This window comes from Emys orbicularis, chromosome 2, assembly GCF_028017835.1.
Source record: "Emys orbicularis isolate rEmyOrb1 chromosome 2, rEmyOrb1.hap1, whole genome shotgun sequence".
NCBI lineage: Eukaryota > Metazoa > Chordata > Testudines > Emydidae > Emys > Emys orbicularis.
The window spans coordinates 238,231,139-238,251,161 of NC_088684.1; the positions used below are offsets into that span (position 1 = coordinate 238,231,139).

At 41.0% G+C, this 20,023-nt stretch overlaps 1 protein-coding gene across 1 annotated transcript in view; it reads right to left on the reverse strand.

Moving 5' to 3' along the window:
* LOC135873819 (ATP-dependent translocase ABCB1-like) overlaps positions 1-20,023 on the reverse strand; it is a 110,973-nt gene that overhangs the window by 62,535 nt on the left and 28,415 nt on the right. Inside the window, exons 2-4 of the mRNA XM_065398433.1 lie at positions 14,618-14,788; positions 13,228-13,279; positions 11,899-11,957 (exon numbers count right to left, since the gene is read on the reverse strand). Coding sequence (XP_065254505.1) covers positions 11,899-11,957; positions 13,228-13,279; positions 14,618-14,788 — 282 coding nt within the window. The remainder of the gene's footprint in view (positions 1-11,898; positions 11,958-13,227; positions 13,280-14,617; positions 14,789-20,023) is intronic.

Genomic DNA, 20,023 nt, shown 5'->3' on the forward strand with positions numbered 1-20,023 from the left:
TTTATGAAAATATGCTTATGATATGGATATGACAGAGCTAATATATACTTTATGCAAGATGGCTGATGTGGGATATCATTGCAAAACTGAAGACCTATTGACTGTGTTTATCCAACCTGTATGCATGTAACATTTGTATCTGAGGATAGAAATATTTACCATGTCTCTGTATTTCAAATGTGTCTCTGTATTTCAAATGAAGTAAAAATCTTAAGTGAATCAGCATGTTCCATAGAATCTCTATGGATAGTAATTTCATGCTCTAAGAAGAATATAACGTGAGGGATCTATTATCAACCACCTGACCAGGACAGTGATAGTGACGATGAAATGCTGAGGGAGATTAGAGAGGCGATCAAAATTAAGAACTCAGTAATAATGGGGGATTTCAATTATTCCCATATTGACTGGGAACACGTCACCTCAGGACGAAATGCAGAAACAACATTTCTCGATACTTTAAAGGACTGCTTCTTGGAGCAGGTGGTACAGGAACACACAAGGGGAGAGGCAATTCTCGATTTAGTCCTGAGTGGAGCGCAGGATATGGTCCAAGATGTAACTATAACAGGACCGCGTGGAAATAGTGACCATAATATAATAACTTTTAACATTCCTGTGGTGGGAAGAACACCGCAACAGCCCACCACTGTGGCATTTAATTTCAGAAAGGGGAACTATGCAAAAATGAGGGGGTTAGTTAAACAGAAATTAAAAGGTACAGTGACTAGAGTGAAATCCCTGCAAGTTGCATGGACACTTTTCAAAAGACACCATAACAGAGGCCCAACTGAAATGTATACCCCAAATTTAAAAACACGGTAAAAGAACTAAAAAAGAGCCACCGTGGCTTAACAATCATGTAAAAGAAGCAGTGAGAGATTAAAAAAGCATCTTTTAAAAAGTGGAAGTCAATTCTAGTGAGGTAAATAGAAAGGAGCATAAACACTGCCAAATTAAGTGTAAAAATGTAATAAGAAAAGCCAAAAAGGAGTTTGAAGAACAGCTAGCCAAAAACTCAAAAGGTAATAACAAAATGTCTTAAGTACATCAGAAGCAGGAAGACTGCTAAACAACCAATGGGGCCCCTGGACGATTGAGATACAAAAGGAACACTTAAAGACGATAAAGTAATGGCGGAGAAACTAAATGTATTCTTTGCTTCAGTCTTCACAGCTGAGGATGTTAGGGAGATTTCCAAACCTGAGCCAGCTTTTGTAGGTGACAAATCTGAGGAATTGTCACAGACTGAGGTGTCACTAGAGGTGGTTTTGGAATTAATTGATAAACTTAACAATAACAAGTCACTGGGACCAGATGGCATTGACCCAAGAGTTCTGAAAGAACTCAAATGTGAAATTGCAGAACTACTAACTATGGTTTGTAACCTATCCTTTAAATCAGCTTCTGTACCCAATGACTGGAAGATAGCTAATGTAACGCCAATATTTAAAAAGAGGTGATCCTGGCAATTACAGACCGGTAAGTCTAACATCAGTACTGGGCAAATTAGTTGAAACAATCGTAAAGAATAAAATTGTCAGACACATAGAAGAACATAAATTGTTGGGAAAAAGTCAACATGGTTTCTGTAAAGGGAAATTGTGTCTTACTAATCTATTAGAGTTCTTTGAAGTGGTCAACAAACATGTGGACAAGGGGGATCCAGTGGACATAGTGTACTTAGATTTCCAGAAAGCCTTTGACAAGGTCCCTCACCAAAGGCTCTTACGTAAATTAAGTTGTCATGGGATAAGAGGGAAGATCCTTTCAAGGACTGAGAACTGGTTAAAAGACAGGGAACAAAGGGTAGGGATAAATGGTAAATTTTCAGAATGGAGAGGGATAACTAGTGGTGTTCCCCAAGGGTCAGTCCTAGGACCAATCCTATTAAATTTATTCATAAATGATCTGGAGAAAGGGGTAAACAGTGAGGTGGCAAAGTTTGCAGATGATACTAAACTGCTCAAGATAGTTAAGACCAAAGGAAACTGTGAAGAACTTCAAAAAGATCTCACAAAACTAAGTGATTGGGCAACAAAATGGCAAATGAAATTTAATGTGGAAAAAGTAAAGTAATGCACATTGGGAAAAATAATCCCAACTATACATACAATATGATGGGGGCCAATTTAGCTACAACTAATCAGGAAAAAGATCTTGGAGCCATCGTGGATAGTTCTCTGAAGACGGCCATGCGTGTGCAGTGGCAGTCAAAAAAGCAAACAGGATGTTAGGAATCATTAAAAAGGGGATAAAGAATAAGACGGAGAATATCTTATTGCCCTTGTATAAATCCATGGTACGCCACATCTTGAATACTGCGTACAGATGTGGTCTCCTCATCACAAAAAAGATATACTGGCATTAGAAAAGGTTCAGAGAAGGGCAACTAAAATAATTAGGGGTTTGGAATGGATCCCATATGAGGAGAGATTAAAGAGGATAGGACTTTTCAGCTTGGAAAAGAGGAGACTAAGGGGGAGTATGATAGAGGTATATAAAATCATGAGTGATGTGGAGAAAGTGAATAAGGAAAAGTTATTTACTTGTTCCCATAATATAAGAACGAGGGGCCACCAAATGAAATTAATGGGCAGCAGGTTTAAAACAAATAAAAGGAAGTTCTTCTTCACACAGTGCACAGTCAACTTGTGGAACTCCTTGCCTGAGGAGGTTGTGAAGGCTAAGACTATAACAGGGTTTAAAAGAGAACTGTATAAATTCATGGAGGTTAAGTCCATTAATGGCTATTAGCCAGGATGGATAAGGAATGGTGTCCCTAGCCTCTGTTTGTCAGAGGGTGGTGATGGACGTCACGAGAGATATCACTTGATCATTACCTGTTAGGTTCACTCCCTCTGGGGCACCTGGCATTGACCACTGTCGGTAGACAGATTACTGGGCTGGATGGACCTTTAGTCTGACCCAGTATGGCCATTCTTATGTTCTTATGCTCTGTTAGATGAGGCCAGACAATGTTAGTGGCTTATTGAAGGAATGCACAAACACATAAAGATTACCCCAGGAACTGTGTGCAATAGGAACCTCTGAATGATAGTGCTATACAAAGGCCATCAGATGTAGCTAACTGCTAGGCCTGGTCTACACTAACCCCCAAATTCGAACTAAGGTACGCAACTTCAGCTACGTGAATAACGTAGCTGAAGTCGACATACCTTAGTTCGAACTTATCGCGGTTCAGACGCGGTCCACACGCGGCAGGCAGGCTCCCCGTCGAGTCCGCGGTACTTCTCTCGCCGAGCTGGAGTACCGCAGTCGACGGCGAGTGCTTCCGGGATCGATTTATCGCGTCCAGACCAGACGCGATAAATCGAACCCGGAACTTCGATTGCCAGCCGTCGAACTACCGCGGTAGTGTAGACCTGGCCCTACAGACAGCAGTCTCACATACCTACAGTGTGAGAAACTGCTATCTGTAGGAATTAGCTTCATCAGATTGCAGTGTTACAGGTCTCCCAGGACCTTCTCATAAACAAACGATGGAAATGCAACCTAGATGGAGCTAAAATAAGATGGGTACAAAACTAGTTGGAAAACAGTTCCGACAGTAGTTATCAGTGATTCACAGGCTGAAAGGGCTGAGTCAGGCTGAAAGGGCATAGCAAATGGGTCTCTCTAAGGATCAGTTCTGGATAAGTTTCTATTCAGAATCTGAATCAGTGATTGAGATAATGGCATAGAGAGTACAATTATTAAGTTTGTGAATGATAACAAGCTGCACACATACTAAATGGGAAATGACTTCCTAGGAAGGACGACTGCAGAAAGAGGTCTGGGGGTCACAGTGGACCACAAGCTGGATATCAGTACTGTGGAAAGGGATCTATTCCAAAAAACAGAACATCACTCTGGGATATCCACTCTACTCTGCGCTGATTAGGTCTCAACTGTAGTAAAAATTGGAGAGAGTCCAGAGAAGGGGGGAAAAGATAAGGTCTAGAAAACCTGACCTATGAGGGAAGTAGCATCTTTTTACAAAAGCTGTTTCTTACAATCTATAAGTATAAATAACTGCTACAGATAGCACATTTCTACACTTAGCAATTTCACATATACTACAGTGCAAGAAACTGCTACCTGTAGGCATCTGCTACATCAGATATCAGTTTACTACAATAGCAGTTTCTTATAATCCATTACCTATCGGTAACTGCTACCAGTAACACAGTCCTACCCAGAGCAGTTTCATACACTACACCTGTCTGGTCCCGCAGGGCGGACAGGATCGGACCCGGTTACTTTCACCTCCGCCCCCCGCAGTGGCCACGATCCCTTTGCTTTCAGTCCCAGCGGCCAGGGCTCCCTTGGTGCGTGTCACTCCGAGCTGCCACTGGCCATGGAGCGCGCAGCTCCCAGAGACCCGGCCCCGATCCTGCCGGGGAAGGTGCCCCGCTGCCCGCGTGCGGCGGCCGGGGAGCGCCGCTGAGCCCCCGTGGGAGGAGAGCGAGTAGCGCGGAGGGGCTGGGCGAGGGGTTTGCTCGGACACGCCGCTGGCGCCAGAGCGGCTGGAGCTTCCCCATCGCTCAGCCCTGGGCCGACCCCAGGCGGCCTCCTGCCCGGGGCGGGGGGGTGTGACTGTGGAGGCAGCTAGGTAAAGCCTGTCTCGGGGGATGGGAGAGATTCCTCAGCAGGAGACTGTCCCCGTCCCAGCGGTTCTGAGCCTCACCTGCCCGCTGCTCCCAGAGCGGGTGTGACTGCGGAGTGCCCACACCTGCCTTCACTCCCTAACCAAGGCAGACTCCCCGGTGTGGTGTGTCCCAGATGCTGCTCTTCCTAAACCTCAGTGCCCGCTTTACCCTGCCCCTTATAAACAGCAGGCTGCTTCCCGCCGCCCAGTTTTCAGCTACCTTGTTTCCCTTCCTCCATGGACCGAAGGATCAGGTTTCAAGGTAATGCTCCGGGGCCCCCTTTCCACATCTCCTATCAGTGATTCCTTCCCCACAGTTACCCCCCGACCAAAGGAAGAAAACCATTTCTGGTGAAGACATGCCGCTGTATGGACCAGAAATGGGTAAAAGGACTAAAGCCTCCAATTGTGGTTCTTTCCTGCTTAAATGAGTTTAAATGTCTCCTAAAAAGTTCAGAGAGTTGATTCAGAAAAACACCCCAAAGCTCAGATTCTTCACCACACTTGTAGGGACGTCTATCAGTTACTAAGGGAAAACTTATGCAGACCTTACAGTACCCTGTGGCTCCCCACCCCTTTCAACTGTGCAAAACCAAAATCCCATAATTATCTTCCCCTCCATCTGGGTGCTGATATCATCCTCATCATGCTGGAATCTGAGCGCCCAAGGTTTTTGGAAAGTCAGGGAAACCAGTGGTAGTTTTGCCTGATTAAGGTGTTCAGACATGGGCACTTGGTGATGATTCCTCTTTTCATTCCCCCCCACAAGGTTCAGGGTAAAATGATACAATTCCCTTTGAAAGAAAAGGCAACATTTCCCATCGCTTTCTTCACCCCCCCCCCCCACCATTACCTTTTACTTTCCAGTTAGACTTCAATGTTGCTCAAAACCCTACACCTCAAGTCTGTTTATTTCTAGGGCCCCACGCTCTCATTACCATTTCATAATTTTTTTATGCTAGGCATTGTACAAAACACATTGTGACAGGGACTGACTCTTCCTAAGAGTTTATTAACTCCTTGGCTTCCATAGCTCAGATGTCTGTGTCTGTAGATTAGCAGGGGGGAAAGGTGAGAAGCACAAATACATGATTGTCCCAAGCCCCAAACTGTGTTAATCCCAATGGAGTCAATGGAATTTTTGTCATTTCAGTGGGAACAGGAACAACTCCTGCATCCGCACTAGGAGCGTTTTGCCGGTGTAGTATACTGGGATAGCTTTACTGGCAAAGACTTTTCAAGAGTAGACCTGGCCATCGGTTTAGCTGTGCTCATGGTTGAACTCAGATACCATAGCAATGAATGCCATATAAGAATATAAGCAGAATTAAATAGGAAGGTCTTGACCAAAAGTTTGAAGCTGCTAAGCACCCACAACTCTTATTTGAAATCTCGAGGAGTTGTTGGGTGCTTGGCACATCAGAAAATCAGGCCATTTTACTATTACAGTAGAACCTTGATTTTATGACCACCAATCTGACGAACAACCAGTTACAGGATCATTTCCTCCTCCTCCCCCCCACCCCCCGACTGGGGGGAGGAAGTAGAAAATCACAGCATGAATGTGATCTGATGAAGAACAAGTTGACATCCCTTCACATTTTGAGGCCTTCAGTGTGTTGGAAAATGTTTTGCTGTGGTTTGAAGGACAAGAAGAAAGTGATGCAGTGCACCATGCTGCAACTCACACTGTACCTACTGTCAGTTCGAGATATTCAATTTTGTGACCTTTTCAATGTTATGAACTCCTCAGTCCCCAATTAGTTTGTAAAACAGAGGTTCTGCTCTTTTTGTGTGTAGACGCCCCAGCCAAGACTGGAGCCACATTGTGCTAAGCATTGTAAATACACGTTATTCAGCATTATCAAAATGCTTTCCCCCCCCCAAAATAAAATGTTGTCAGGGTTGACACAGTCCCACAGAAAGTTTAGATTTTGATGAAATGGCATTTTATGATGGGAAAATGTTCTATCTGAAAATTTTTGACCAGCTGTTATGTTAATAAGCAACTTTAAAAAGTAAAAACCAGGGAAGCAAAGGGAAAGTGAGAGGAGGAGAAAGGGAAGAGTTGGCAAATAATTCCTGCAGTAACCCAGTGAGATATAAGGGCCCCACTACTTATCACTTGGTAGAAGACCAGGGAAAGTCAAAGCAAATTGCATTATTTTTTTAAACCTCCTTTATAAGTAAAAGATGACCACAATTACTTAAAAGTTGAACAGAACTGATAGTAGTGGACTGAAATAAATGCGATGGTAACTAGAACGGACATAAGCTTATAAATAAAGCTTCAGTATTTAACTGTTGTGGAAGAAACAAACTTTATTTTTAGGTTGGAAGCAATAAAATTAGAGACAGCTTTATTTAGGACATGCAATTGTAAGGGAAGAACGTAGCTGACAGAGAGCATTTTTGTTTTAGTTTTTTTAAAGTACAAGCAATATTACACAAGCATTTATATAGTTTAGTGGCATGTATTAATTAAAAACATTTGTAATTCATTTATGTTATGTTTTGCTTATTTTTGTATTTTGTATTTTTGTTTTTAAATATAGCTATTTTAAGGCTGGGTTACATTGATTATTTTGCTGTTTTTATTTTCTTTTGACGTGAGCTTTGCTTTTATAGGTTCTGCGATATTAGGCTAAGACTTAGCTTAATAGTTGCTTTGATTTTGATACTTAAATGGCAACTTAACCCGCCCCCCCCTTTTTTTTTTTTGCTTTTACACTCCCCCTTTTGTGCTTTTTTTAGCATAACTAACATTTTTAAATTTTTAAATTGCATTAAGCTTTGTATTTTTGTTTTTAGCTTAGGAGGATTAGAATTAGCCTTCTAAGTTTTAACTGGATATAACAATAATGCATGATTAGTATGAACATGAAAGGCATTTTTGTTATTACATTTATTACAACAACAACAACTTATTTTTAGACTAAATAAAAGCAATACACCCATTAATGTTTTTATTGTAATAATATGCTGGGGTTGTTTTACTGCCTTAGTTATATAGCACATTACATTATAATTAGTACATAAAGTAAACACTTTATAGGCTGTATGAAAAGCATGTTTTTTAATTTAATATATATTTTGAAGCACATGGATTTGACCCTGCAAGTTAGAAATTTTTTGAACCTTTGGTAGGAGTAAGCGCAAATTTTGAAATTGGTTAGATATTAAAGTGGTTCAATTAAAAGAATTTGATACCTAAGGTTTGATTGTTGGACTTGTTTGCAAGCCAATAAATAATGTGATTTTTTGCAGTTATGGTGACATTTTTTAGATATTATGGTGAATTATTTAATTTTACATGCATTTTTTTATGGGCTTGGCAGGATTTGGTATGTAGGAGCCTACACCTCTCCTATCGGCCCATATGCTTGGAAGGAAGGAGCACTGCGAGTACTTGCACATTTATTTAGAAAATTTTTAAGTATATTTTTATGGCCACAAATTAGATGGCATTTTTGAAGCACTAGTAAGGGCAGTGGGCCACGCTTGATGCTTGAGATTATTTTGAATGGCCATTAGTTGGTCATTTAGGAAATTTTGAATTTTTGAACATGCTAGATTTTATTGCAATTTTTTTTTTGCCTTAGTGATTTTTAATATTATTTTTGTTAACAGCTTTTGGGTTATTAAACTAAGGGCAGAAATAACATGTAATTTACCAACTGTAGCTTGCACTTGGGTTAGCTGTCCTTTAGTAATAAGACCAGTGGCTTTTTTTAGTTGCTTTAATTTTTTACTATGTTGTTGGTCCTTAAGAATATTTCAAATTGCTGCTGCAATATTTGCACCATTTTATACGTGGTTAGCTAAGTCTTTTTTTTTTTTTTTAGAGGAGACCTGGGCTTTTTGCTGTGCTAGCCAAATAGCAGCCCCTTTGAGTGATTTAGATACATGAAAGTGATTTGAAAGCTGGATAGGGGCAGGGTAAATTTTACAGTTTTGAATGTGGCATTAATTATTGTTATTTGATATTTTAGTATATTTTTTAGGGGGATAGCATTATATTATATTTATCGTTTAAATATTTTTAGGTACTTTTGAGAGGCATTAACATTAATAGCATAGGAAGGAGTATTTTGTAATATGGTACAGGTTAAATTATTAGTTACTGGGATAATTTTAGTACATGTACAATTTTTAGTAGCAGAACATACTCTTTGAGTATGAGTTTGATTATTTATTAATTGGGTAACCAAAACAATAAGGACTTTTTTTTAATATACTATACACTTTTTGTTTGGCCATTCTATTAACCCCATTATAAAACTTTAATTTTAAATTTTTGAAGCTTATTTGTAGTGATGTTATATATTTTTATTTGTTTTGATTAGTTTTTTTTCTATTTAATTGTTTGCTTATATGGATATTTTGAACTTTAAAAATAATTTTTGTAAACAATATTTAAATAAATTACCAAAGTGTGAAGGCTTTGGCCATTGGGTTTTATTAGATATATGGCATTGTTTGTATTTGGATGTATTACAGGGGTAATAGTGTAATGGAGGAGATGGCGGGAGTAGTGGCAACAAGGTGCCTTTGGTATTTGTTATTTAAAATTTAATTAGGGAGGGCAATACATGCAGAAGGTACTTATTTAAAAACACAGGGCACAGCCTGTAGAATAAACCCCAAAATTTAATTAATACCACATTCCTAAGCATGGGTTTTACAAGGTTTTTTCTTGCCAGTGTATAATTTTTTTGTTTTTTTTATTAGGGTTAATTAATAATATTTTTTGTAGTTAGGAATTTTTGGACTTTGGCAATTTTAGCGGAGTGAGTTTTTTTTTTTTTTTTTTTTTTTAAAGCAATTGTGGCTTAGCATTATAAAGGGGAGAGGTCACCAGCACATTGCCCTGTAGTGCTTTGGTTTTTGTAGCAAATACTGAATTCAGGTTAGCTTTGTCAGTGGACAAGGGAGAGGTTACTAGCACATTACCTTGTTTTTCTCTTTTGCTGTTTAGGAGGAAAAGAAATACTAGAAGGAGAGACAGGCTGATTAATAGAAGGAGTGGAATTATTTTGAGGCGGAGGGGTTTTTTTTGCAGTGAGAAACATGGGTCCAGGCAGTTAGTTTTTGGCACTTTACAGCGGTGTTGGTAGTTAGCAGGACTTGGTAAGGGGCTTTTTAGCGTGGAGCCAAAGCAGTTTTTTGTTGGTGGACTTTTACATAGATCCAATTTTTTGGTTTTAAGGAGTGGCAGGGCTGGTAGGGTTTTTGGGTAGCGCTTTTTTTATTTCTGAGAAAAGAAACCTAACACATTTTATTAATGCTTGGCAGTGTTTTGCAGATTTTACAGCTGCTTGGGCATATTTAAGTCCCGCCTTTTTTTTTTTGTTAGCCAATTTTTAGCAGTGAGCAGCGTCTTTGAATAGGGCCAGCATTTTATTTGTGGACTAAGCTTGCTAGCTATGGTTTTTTTTGTTTTGTTTTGTTTTTTTGTTTGTTTGGTTTTGGGGGGGAAGCTTTTTGTTTGTTTGTTTGTTTGTTGAGGGGGGTTGGCTTTTTTTAATTTATAGGAAATTTTTACTACGCTGCATCGGGTTTTTTTCTCTCCCTTTTTTTTTTTTTAAACCTGAGGGCATCATCACAACCCCTTAGCTGAACGCACTTGTGTGCTTTATTGAGGGCGTTACCACAACCCCTCAACTCAATAGGTCTGACCTAAGCCACACATTGGCTTACGCTGGGCGGGGCCGGCTCCAGGCACCAGCTTCTCAAGCAGGTGCTTGGGGCGGCCGCTCCGGAGAGGGGCGGCACGTCCAGGTATTCGGCGGCAATTTGGCGGACGGTCCCTCATTCCGCCTGGGAGCGAAGGACCTCCCGCCGAATTGCTGCCGCAGATCGCGATTGCGATCGCGGCTTTTTTGTTCAGTTTTGTTTTTGTTTTGGCTGCTTGGGGCGGCCAAAACCCTGGAGCCGGCCCTGATCCTGGGGCAACAACACATTTCCCAGTCCCGCACATGCATATTACTGACCTTACATGGGGCAACCAATTCCCCAACACTGTTCTGCGTCTGATCTTGTTGCATAAGCAAAAGTTCGCATGGCGTGAGCCCAAAGGGACAGACGGCCCCACGGTCAGTCCTCCTCCGACACCCCAGCAGAGATTTCAAAAGGTCTCTTGACGCCTGGAGTTCGAAGGAGAACGGTCCGTAGTAGTGGTCACTGCCTCAGCCAGGCGTAGCCATCCGAGTCACAAGGCACCAAATATTGTGGAAGAAACAAACTTTACTTTTAGGTTGGAAGCAATAAAATTAGAGATAGCTTTATTTAGGACATGCAATTGCAAGGGAAGAACACAGCTGACAGAGAGCATCTTTGCCTTAGTTTTTTTAAAGTACAAGCAATATTACACAAGCATTTATACATTTTAGTGGCATGCATTAATTTAAAACATTTGCAGTTTGTTTATGTTATGTTTTGCTTTTTTTAATTTTTGTTTTTAATTATTGCTATTTTAAGGCTGAGTCACACTGACCATTTTGCTGTTTTTATTTGCTTTTGATGTGAGCCCTGCTTTTACAGGCTCCGCAATATTAGGATAAGACTTAGCTTAACAGATGCTTTGTTTTTGATACTTAAATGGCAACTTAACCCTTTTTTTTTGCTTTTACACTGTCATGATTCACAACACTATAGTTTACAATCGTGTCTCTGTAGTATTTTGGGCCATTACTGTAGAATACTGTAGACTGTTTTGTTTATGATTTAAGGAAGGTGTGCGCTTTGGAAGGAAGAATGCCGTTTCCTTTTTTAGGTGTTCTATTTTATCAAACCACTCAATTAATTTTAAAAATCATCTTTGGTTAGAAATAGAAAATCTGCAGGCCCAAATGTCAGACTTTGAGGCCAGAAGTGACAACCGGATCATCTAGTCTGACCTGCTGTATATCACAGGCCACCAACACTCAGGCATCAAACCGAACAACTGAAATTAGACCAAAGTATTAAATCCCTCAGGAGATTAAACTGTCACAGGCAGAGAATAGGAGGCGCGGAGGTGCACCAGGCATGGCAAGGAATTGAATTAATAAGATATACCCTGATGATTCTAACACAAGAACTGCACCACATGCTGCAGAGGAAGGCAACCCCCTCCCGCCCCCAGCTCACTGCCAATCTGACCTGGGGAAGATGCCTTCCCAACTCCACATATGGTGGTCAGTTAGACCCTGAGCATGTGAGCAAGAGCCCGCTGGCTAAGCACATAAGAAAATTCTCAGTAACACCTGAGAGCAGCGGTCCACCTCATCCAGTGTCCCATCTCCAGCCATGGCCATCTCTGATGCTTTAGAGGAAGGAGATAAACACCAGAATACAATGGGGGGCGGGAGGGGGGAATCCCTGCAGGTGACCAGCTGAAGCCCTTAAGCATGATATTTTAGGAACATAAAACATGAACCAGAAGGGACGCTCAGGGCTGTGAAGTCAGCTCCCCTAACCAACCACATCATACAATCCCACTCATAAATTTGTCCAACTCTCTCTTAAAATTAAGTTGCTTGTCCCAGCAACTCCTATTGTGAGGCTGTTCCATAACTTCACTGTATTTGATTGCCCTTCCAAGAGGCAGCTGCTAATGGGAAGGGCCTAATCACTACGGTGCAGCATCAGTCAAGTTGAGTTAACTAGCATCAGCCCTAACTGGCTAGACTGGAGAGTGGTATCTGCTTAAAGGAAATACTGGTTACAGCTGGACTATACCCACTATAGCATTCATAAAAAACAAGCTACACTTTGTTTTCCTGAAGTGATTGAGCTGAAAATACCCCAATGTGTGGCAACTTTCACATTAATATATCTGCATGTGGCAATGGTAAAATAATAGATACCGTTTTCGGCTTACCACCCCCACCCCTGATATAGTAGGCAAATACCAGGAAGATAGAATTCCTTTCTTGGGTGCCTCTCCCAGCAGTACCCAGACCTGGTTGGTGTTGGACAACTGTTACAGAGTTAAGAGTTTGGTGGCTAAATCCTTCCTTCAGTTACAACCATGCAACCCGTGTGGGGTTAGAATTGTGTAACTGAGGGCAGAATTTAGCCCATTGTACCAATTCTAGTTGATAGTGTAAGCTACTACATTTTAAATAGAGACATAATTTGTACTCCATCACCACCACAACCAACAAAAATTCCTTCTGCTCCAATATTTGTTAAAAATCAGGAGCTGGGGTGGAAACTGAGGGCACAACACTCTGCAGTTTCTTAGGTCACCTCCACAATCCCAGCATTCCCCACTGTCACACGCACCTTCCCTAGTTCTAGGGCATTATTGTGAAACATAAAACACAACATTTATTATGACATTTATAGTCTGGAGGTAGCACCTCAAGGCCCCAACACAGCCAATTCTTATTAACTAAACTAAAATTTATTAAAAAACTAAAGAGAGTATGGTTAAAAGATCAATATACATACAGGCATGAATTCAGTTCATTGAGGTGCAGATTCATAGCAGAGATGGTGAGATTTGTAGTTGCAAAGAGTTCTTTCAGAAATAGTTCATAGGTTATAGTCCGATGTCCAAATATCATATTCAGGGTGTACCAGCATACCTGGGATCTCGGTCTTGCGACTCAAAATTCTCCCGATGAAGTCCAAGTAGATCTGAAATGACAGAATCAAGACCTAAAGATCTTTTATACAATTTCATATCTTTTGACAAGTTGGAGTTCCTCAGGGAACAAAAGGTAATTAGGATGACTTTGAAGGAGGTCCATCACTGGTACTTAGCTATACGAATTAACATAAGGCCATTTGCTTGTTCCTCCTCCATTCACAGTACATTTCAAAGAGAGATGAATACCAAGATATCCCATGTTTACAATTCATTTAAATGATAGGATGTTCTTTTGACCTCTGAATTATCAGAATACAGCATAGACAGGGACTGTTGGTTACATTGTCAACCCTACTCATACATATGTAAACACACAAAAACACAAACATTATCTCCCCACATGTCTTTTGAGGGTTATTTATTTTGCAGGATATTTAACCACTTCTAGCCGTGCGTCACAGCACCTATATCCCCACCCCAGAGAAAAAAGTGTTCCAATTTTTCACACTTGTTATCTGGTTACACTAGCTTCAAGTCCCTTTCATCCAGGGGGATCCCAGTATAAAATCCAAGCATGTTTAAGATGTCCTTATGTGCATCATGAATCTCACAATCATGTCACTGAATCAAATTGCTGCCTTGCCAAAAGTGGCAAGAATGGAATGGATTTCTATTTTCTGTGAGGATGTCCACGGGCATTGACTTTCAGTCAATGTCTAATATTTAATCTAGGTAGGGGAATGGCAGAATAAGAGGCTAAAAATAATAGTACTTGGCATTTACAGAACACCTTTCATCAGAGGCTCTCATACTGTTCAAATACAGGAGTGGTAAATTTAACTCAAACATACCTAAGAAACTCAAAGGAAATGTCAAAATAAGTTCACTATCTTGGTAATCCTTATGGGTACTTACTGGCTGTGTTATTCTCTTTGGAAGACAAATGCCTGGGAGGTCGCCTGGCATGGGGAATCTGCGGGGCGACGGGAGATGAGAGCATGGGTCTGTGATCAGGGCCGAACGACAAACAAAGTTACAGAGCCCAGCCCCTGGTCAGGGCGGGGCAGCAAAGAGTCTCTGGCTCAGGCCTGCACTCAGGCTGTGCAGCAAAACAGTCGAGCCTCCTAACTGTAGCGGAGGACCAACAAGCGCAGGCTTCTTGCCTAAGAGAGGGGGAGACTGCCACCCACGGATGGGGTGGCAGGGGGGATGCAGGCCCATCCACTCCCCTGCGTCCCAGCAGGGCCCTAGCAGTGCCAGAGTGGTCTGCCAATGGGTCAGCGGGGATCCTGAGCGCACCACACTGACTCACTTGCTGACAGTGTTGCAGCCAGACAGGGGTCGGCTACCTCTGGGCCACTTCTTAACTCTCCCTCAGGGCGTACCTGGCTCTGTAGAGGGTCGTCCATGTTGTCGGGGAAGAGGGCCTCTGTCAGGGCTTGCAGCTCCTCCGTGTTTGGGTCTCTAAATGGCCCTGGCCACTCCTCAGATTCCTCAGGGTCTGTGGCAGCCTCCCAGCTCGGGAGCTTGCAGGAAGCCTCTGGTGCCTCCAGCACCTGGGCCCCAATTGAGTTTTCCAGCCCGACTTTTGTACTTCCTGTCCCGCCCACTGACTTCCGGCTGGAGGGTTGAGCGTGGCGTGGCTCTGCCCACCAGGGTTCAGTGAGGAGCCCCTCCCCTCCGGGTCTGTGGGCGGCCAATCCGCCTCACTACAGTCGGTCAGTTGAAAGTGATATGTTTTTGTTTTTGTTTTAGGATATAAATGATGCAAGACTTCCACTTCAGAAAATTCTTTGTAAATTTAATAACAGCTGTATTTGCACTGCTAAGGACCTCCTGCAGAGACTGAATAATTTTTGAAAAATTAAGAACCTCAGCAAAAAGGAATAGATCTTCAAGTTTTGAACAGTGCTTCAGAAGAACTGCAAAATTAAAGCCGGAATTTATCTAGTTCCTTGGAATTAGTAGCAAGCAATACTCCTGCTTCTGAAGAAATGAGATCATCTGAAAGCAAATGGAAGGAGTTATGTGAGGCAGCTGAACACGTAGCCAAGGAACCTGAAATTGCCTTTTCCCCTCAGCCAGTAGCAAAAGTTGACCTCAGCACTGCAAACCAGCAAGGCCACAAAGAACAAACAAAATATACTCCAAGCTGGCACAGTTCTTTGTTTCTGGCACACAGGATCAGTCGTCTGCATATGATGTTCTGAAGAGCAGTCAACAATATATAAAAACCGGTTTCTGCTATCCTGTGCTGGATGAATTCTTGCTAAGCTTGGCAGATGATTCACCTCTAACTCTAGTTAGTTGTCTGATTTTTTTACATTTTATCCTTCAAAAAGATCCATGAGTTTATAAGGGCCTAAGTAGCTCCTGGGCCCTTGCTCAAAGTTGGGCTCCCCCACCCCCCCGCAAAATCTGAAATGTCACCCCTACAGCAGATTGCCACTTCAGTAAAGATTGCTTAGAATGGAGTTAATAATGCAGACACTGACACGGTCTGTAAAGCTGTATTCTAGTCTAAAATCCGGAATATTGATAAAATACATGTTCTGAAAAAGAACTAATTTGACAACAGTTAACCACATATGAACAAAAAGACTATATTTCCACTACACTCAATTCAATTTTTAATCTTTCTGGAATAAAATCACTTTTATTCCAGAATATTACTGCACATCCAAAATGGAGTAACTGTTCCAGAATAAGGTGATTTTTATTCTGTGTTCACGTAGGGAACTGTTCCGGAATAGCTATCGCAGAACAGCTTATTCCCATCAATTACTCCACGCTGACAAACAAGCCCTAAGGCAAACTGAGTAAGGGTTGCACAACCAGGTGCTTAATGATCATCCTTGAAATAATAACACATGATGCACTTGCACTTCCCTCTGTGGTGTATGTTTCATATAATAGCAATATTTTTATTGTAAATGACGGTGAATGAGACCATTGACTGTGGTATTTAAAAAAGAAAATAGAAGTGGGTAGAGACCTTAGAAGTCATTCTTGAAAGTTTGGGTTTTTCTTTGAATGAATCAGCCCCAAAATAATACAGTGTGTTGAAAGTCCCAAATAGAAAGAATAAGAGGAGCATTCACAAAATCTCATTGAAAAATGGCTCAGGACTGTATTATTCTTAGTTATTTTGGATTCTACCTTACACCCAATGAGGGAGGCACAATTGGGACCAAAATACTTATGTCTTTTATTGTTACATATCCAGGCCCATTTCTACTGCAGTGCCCCAGAATTCAACATTCAAAGACATCACAGCTACCAGTACTTCTAAGGCTGCGAAAGAATGGATCCACCTTGCAGGTGCTAAGGTAAGATGAAGGTTTTTAAAAATATATTTTTAAAACCTATTATTTGCATCTGGATATTTTTCTTCGTATGTCAAAACATGTTTTAAAAATCTGACACTGGTGTACAGCAGAGAGTAACAGCTCTAAAAGTGTGGTAACAGTCTATTTGCACTCTACAATTTGCAAGGTGAATTGACATTCGGAGAAGTCACTTGGTTTATTGAATCAATGCTCCCATGCATTCAAAGAGATTATTAAAAATTCCCAAACCTGTTAAACATTTGTTAATTTTATTGTTTTGTTGGTTTGTTATAAACTTAATTTTAAGAACAAGGAATTTAACTATAAGGGGTCTGAGTCAGCTCCCATTGAAATCTATGTTCAAACTCCGTTGCTGAAAGATCAGTCCTTTAGGCTTGGTGTATAAAGCCACTTATGTCAACCTAACTAGGTTAGTGTCTACACTACAGCCTTGCTCCCGCTGTTGTAAGTTCCCTACTACACCAACACAATAACTCCACCTCCAGGAGAGGCATAGGGCTTATGTTGTTGTAGTTAGGGCAAGGCAGTGTCTGTGTAGACACACTGCTCCTTATGTCAACTGTTGGCTGTCAGTCTTGTCAATTTCATAGTTCCTCTGGAGCCATGAAATTGACAAGAAAGTCAGCTCCTGGCCCCCCAGCTGGGTGGCTGGTCTCTGCTCCAAGTCAGGCTGCCACCCAGGGTCCCAGTTGGGCTGCCGCCCAGGCTCCCCACTGGAGCCCTGCTGCCCCGTGAGGTACTGGCTGCTTGTTCCCAGCTGGGAGCATGGTAACCAGACTCTGGGTGTGGATCTCCCTGCCAGAGGTGAGAAGCCCGGGCTCTCAGCCCCCCACAATGCCCCTCTTCAGTTGGTGGAAGCACTCCTGGTGAAGACATGCACCTTTGACAGAAGGAAGGTAGTGTGGACATCAGCCAACACAGTAATTACTGCAGTGGCTGTAAGTCAACGTAACATAGGTCTGCTTAAGATTGTAGTGTAGACAGGCCTTTAGTTTCCTGGGTAAAGCTTAACTTATCCTGCTATGACTATTTATTACCGGAGTCTACAAACAACAGATGTTTTTATGTATTGTGCCTATGATGTCCTGTAACAACTAACCACAAAAGGATATAGGTGGAGAAGAGAGAGCCTTAACTCTGAATTTCCCTGAATTTTTTGTTGGTTTGGATCACAGTGTTAAAGGGAATCACCAGTGTTTTTCTATCAAATCCCATATAGATATTTAGAAAGAAAGCCATAAAAATAAAAAGTAATGTTCAAACTTGTTGTCTGCTTCAACATTAATTTCAATGGGAAAATCACTTTACTTTGAACATTGTTTTCATGTAAGTTTCAAAATGTATTTAAAAGTGGTGGGTTTTTTTTGGTCGGTAAATTATTTTTTCTTTATATTTGAAATGACACTTCCTTTTCATAGCTTATGTACAATAACATTTTCAAAAATATTTTAACCAGGTGTAATCCAATATGCAGCATAATCCACAAATTCATTCAATAATAATTAGAACTTTTTTTTTAAACTGCAAAATTTACCCCCAAAATTGCAATATATTTGTTTTAAAAGTAGCTTCCTAGCATGAAATATTTAAACCCCTTAATACAGATTTGAATAGAACACGATCTTACAGACTACATGGTGATATAACATTAATATCAACCAGACACGTGGCCATACATTCAACTAAACTTCACTGAGTCCTCCCTACAGAAACCAGGACTGTTCATGTGAGAGACAAGTCAAATTTGAACAATGTTAATGTTTAATGTAATATATCTTTAGTATTCTATAAATACATTAGGAGTAAGAGGAACACAAAGGAAAGTGTAGGTCCACTGCTTAGCAGGGAAGGAGAGTTAATAAGAGATGATACCAAGAATCCTTGAGGAGTTTAATGCCTGTTTCGTTTCAGTCTTCACTAAAAAGGGTAACTGACCAGAGGCTTAGCACAATTAATATTAACAACCTGGGGAAAGAACGCAAGCCAGAATAGTGAAAGAACAGGTTAAAGAATATTTAAAGAGGTTAGATGTATTCAAGTCAGCAGGGCCTGATGAAATTCACCCTAGGATATACTTAAGGGACTAATTGAAGCAATCTAAGAACCCTGAGCAATGTCTTCAAGAACTCATGGACGATGGGTGAGTTCCCAGAGGGCTGGAGAGGGCAAACCTAGTACCTACCTCTAAAAGGGGAACAAAGAGGACCTGGAGAATTACAGATCAGTGACCCTAACTTTGATAGCTAGAAAAATACTGCAACAAAGTATTTAACAAACACTTTGTAAGCACCTGGAAGATAATAGGGTGATAAGTAATAGTCTGCATGGATTTGCTAAGAGAACAATCATATCAGGCCAACCTAATTTTCTTTTTTGACAAGATTACTGGCCTACTGAATAGGGATGAAGCAATAAATATAATTTATCTTGATTATAGTAAGGCTTTTGACACTGTCCCATATGACAGTCTCATAAGCAAACTAAGGAAATGTGGGCTATATGACATTACTATAAGGCAGGTGCAGAATTGATTGAAAAACCAAACTCAACAAGTAATTACCAATGGTTCACAGTCAAACTGAGAGGATTTATCTAACACATGAGAGGATTTATCTGTACTGGGGTCAGTACAATTCAACATTTTAGATAACTACATGGATAATGGAATGGAGAGTATGCTTATAACACTTGTGAATGACACCAAGCTGAGAAGGGTTGCAAGCACTTTGAAGGACAAGTTAAGAATTCAAAACGACCTTGACAAATTGGAGAACAGGTCTGAAATCAACAAGATGAAATTCAATAGACAAGTGGAAAGTCACTTACTAAGGAAAAATCAAATACACAACTCCACAATGTAAAGACAGCCATACTACGGAAAAGGATCTGAGAGTTATAGTGGATCTCAAATTGAATATAAGTCAACAATGCCTTGCAGTTAGGAAAAAGGCTAACCCCATTCTAGGGTGTATTAGCAAGAGTGTCATATGTAAGACATACTTCCACTCTACGTGGCTTTGGTGAGGCCTCAGCTGGACTGTAGTGTCCAGGCATGAGTGCTACACTGTACGAAATATGTGCACAAATCGGAGAGAGTTTTGTCGCCAGAGAAGGGCAACAAAAATAATAAAAGGTTTAGGAGACCTGACCCTGAGAAAATGTTAAAAAATTAGGTTTATTTACTCTTGAGAAAAGAAGACTGAGGTGGGACCTGGTAACAGTTTTCAGATATATTAAAGACTGTTATAAAGAGGATGGTGATCAGTTGTTCTCCATGTTCACTGAAGGTAGGACAAGAAGTAACGGGCTTAATCTGCAGCAAGGGAGATTTAGGTTAGATATTAGGACAAACTTTCTAACTATAAGGATAGTTAAATATTGGAATAGGTTACCAAGGGAGGTTGTCGAATCCCTGCCATTGGAAGTTTTTAAGAACAGATT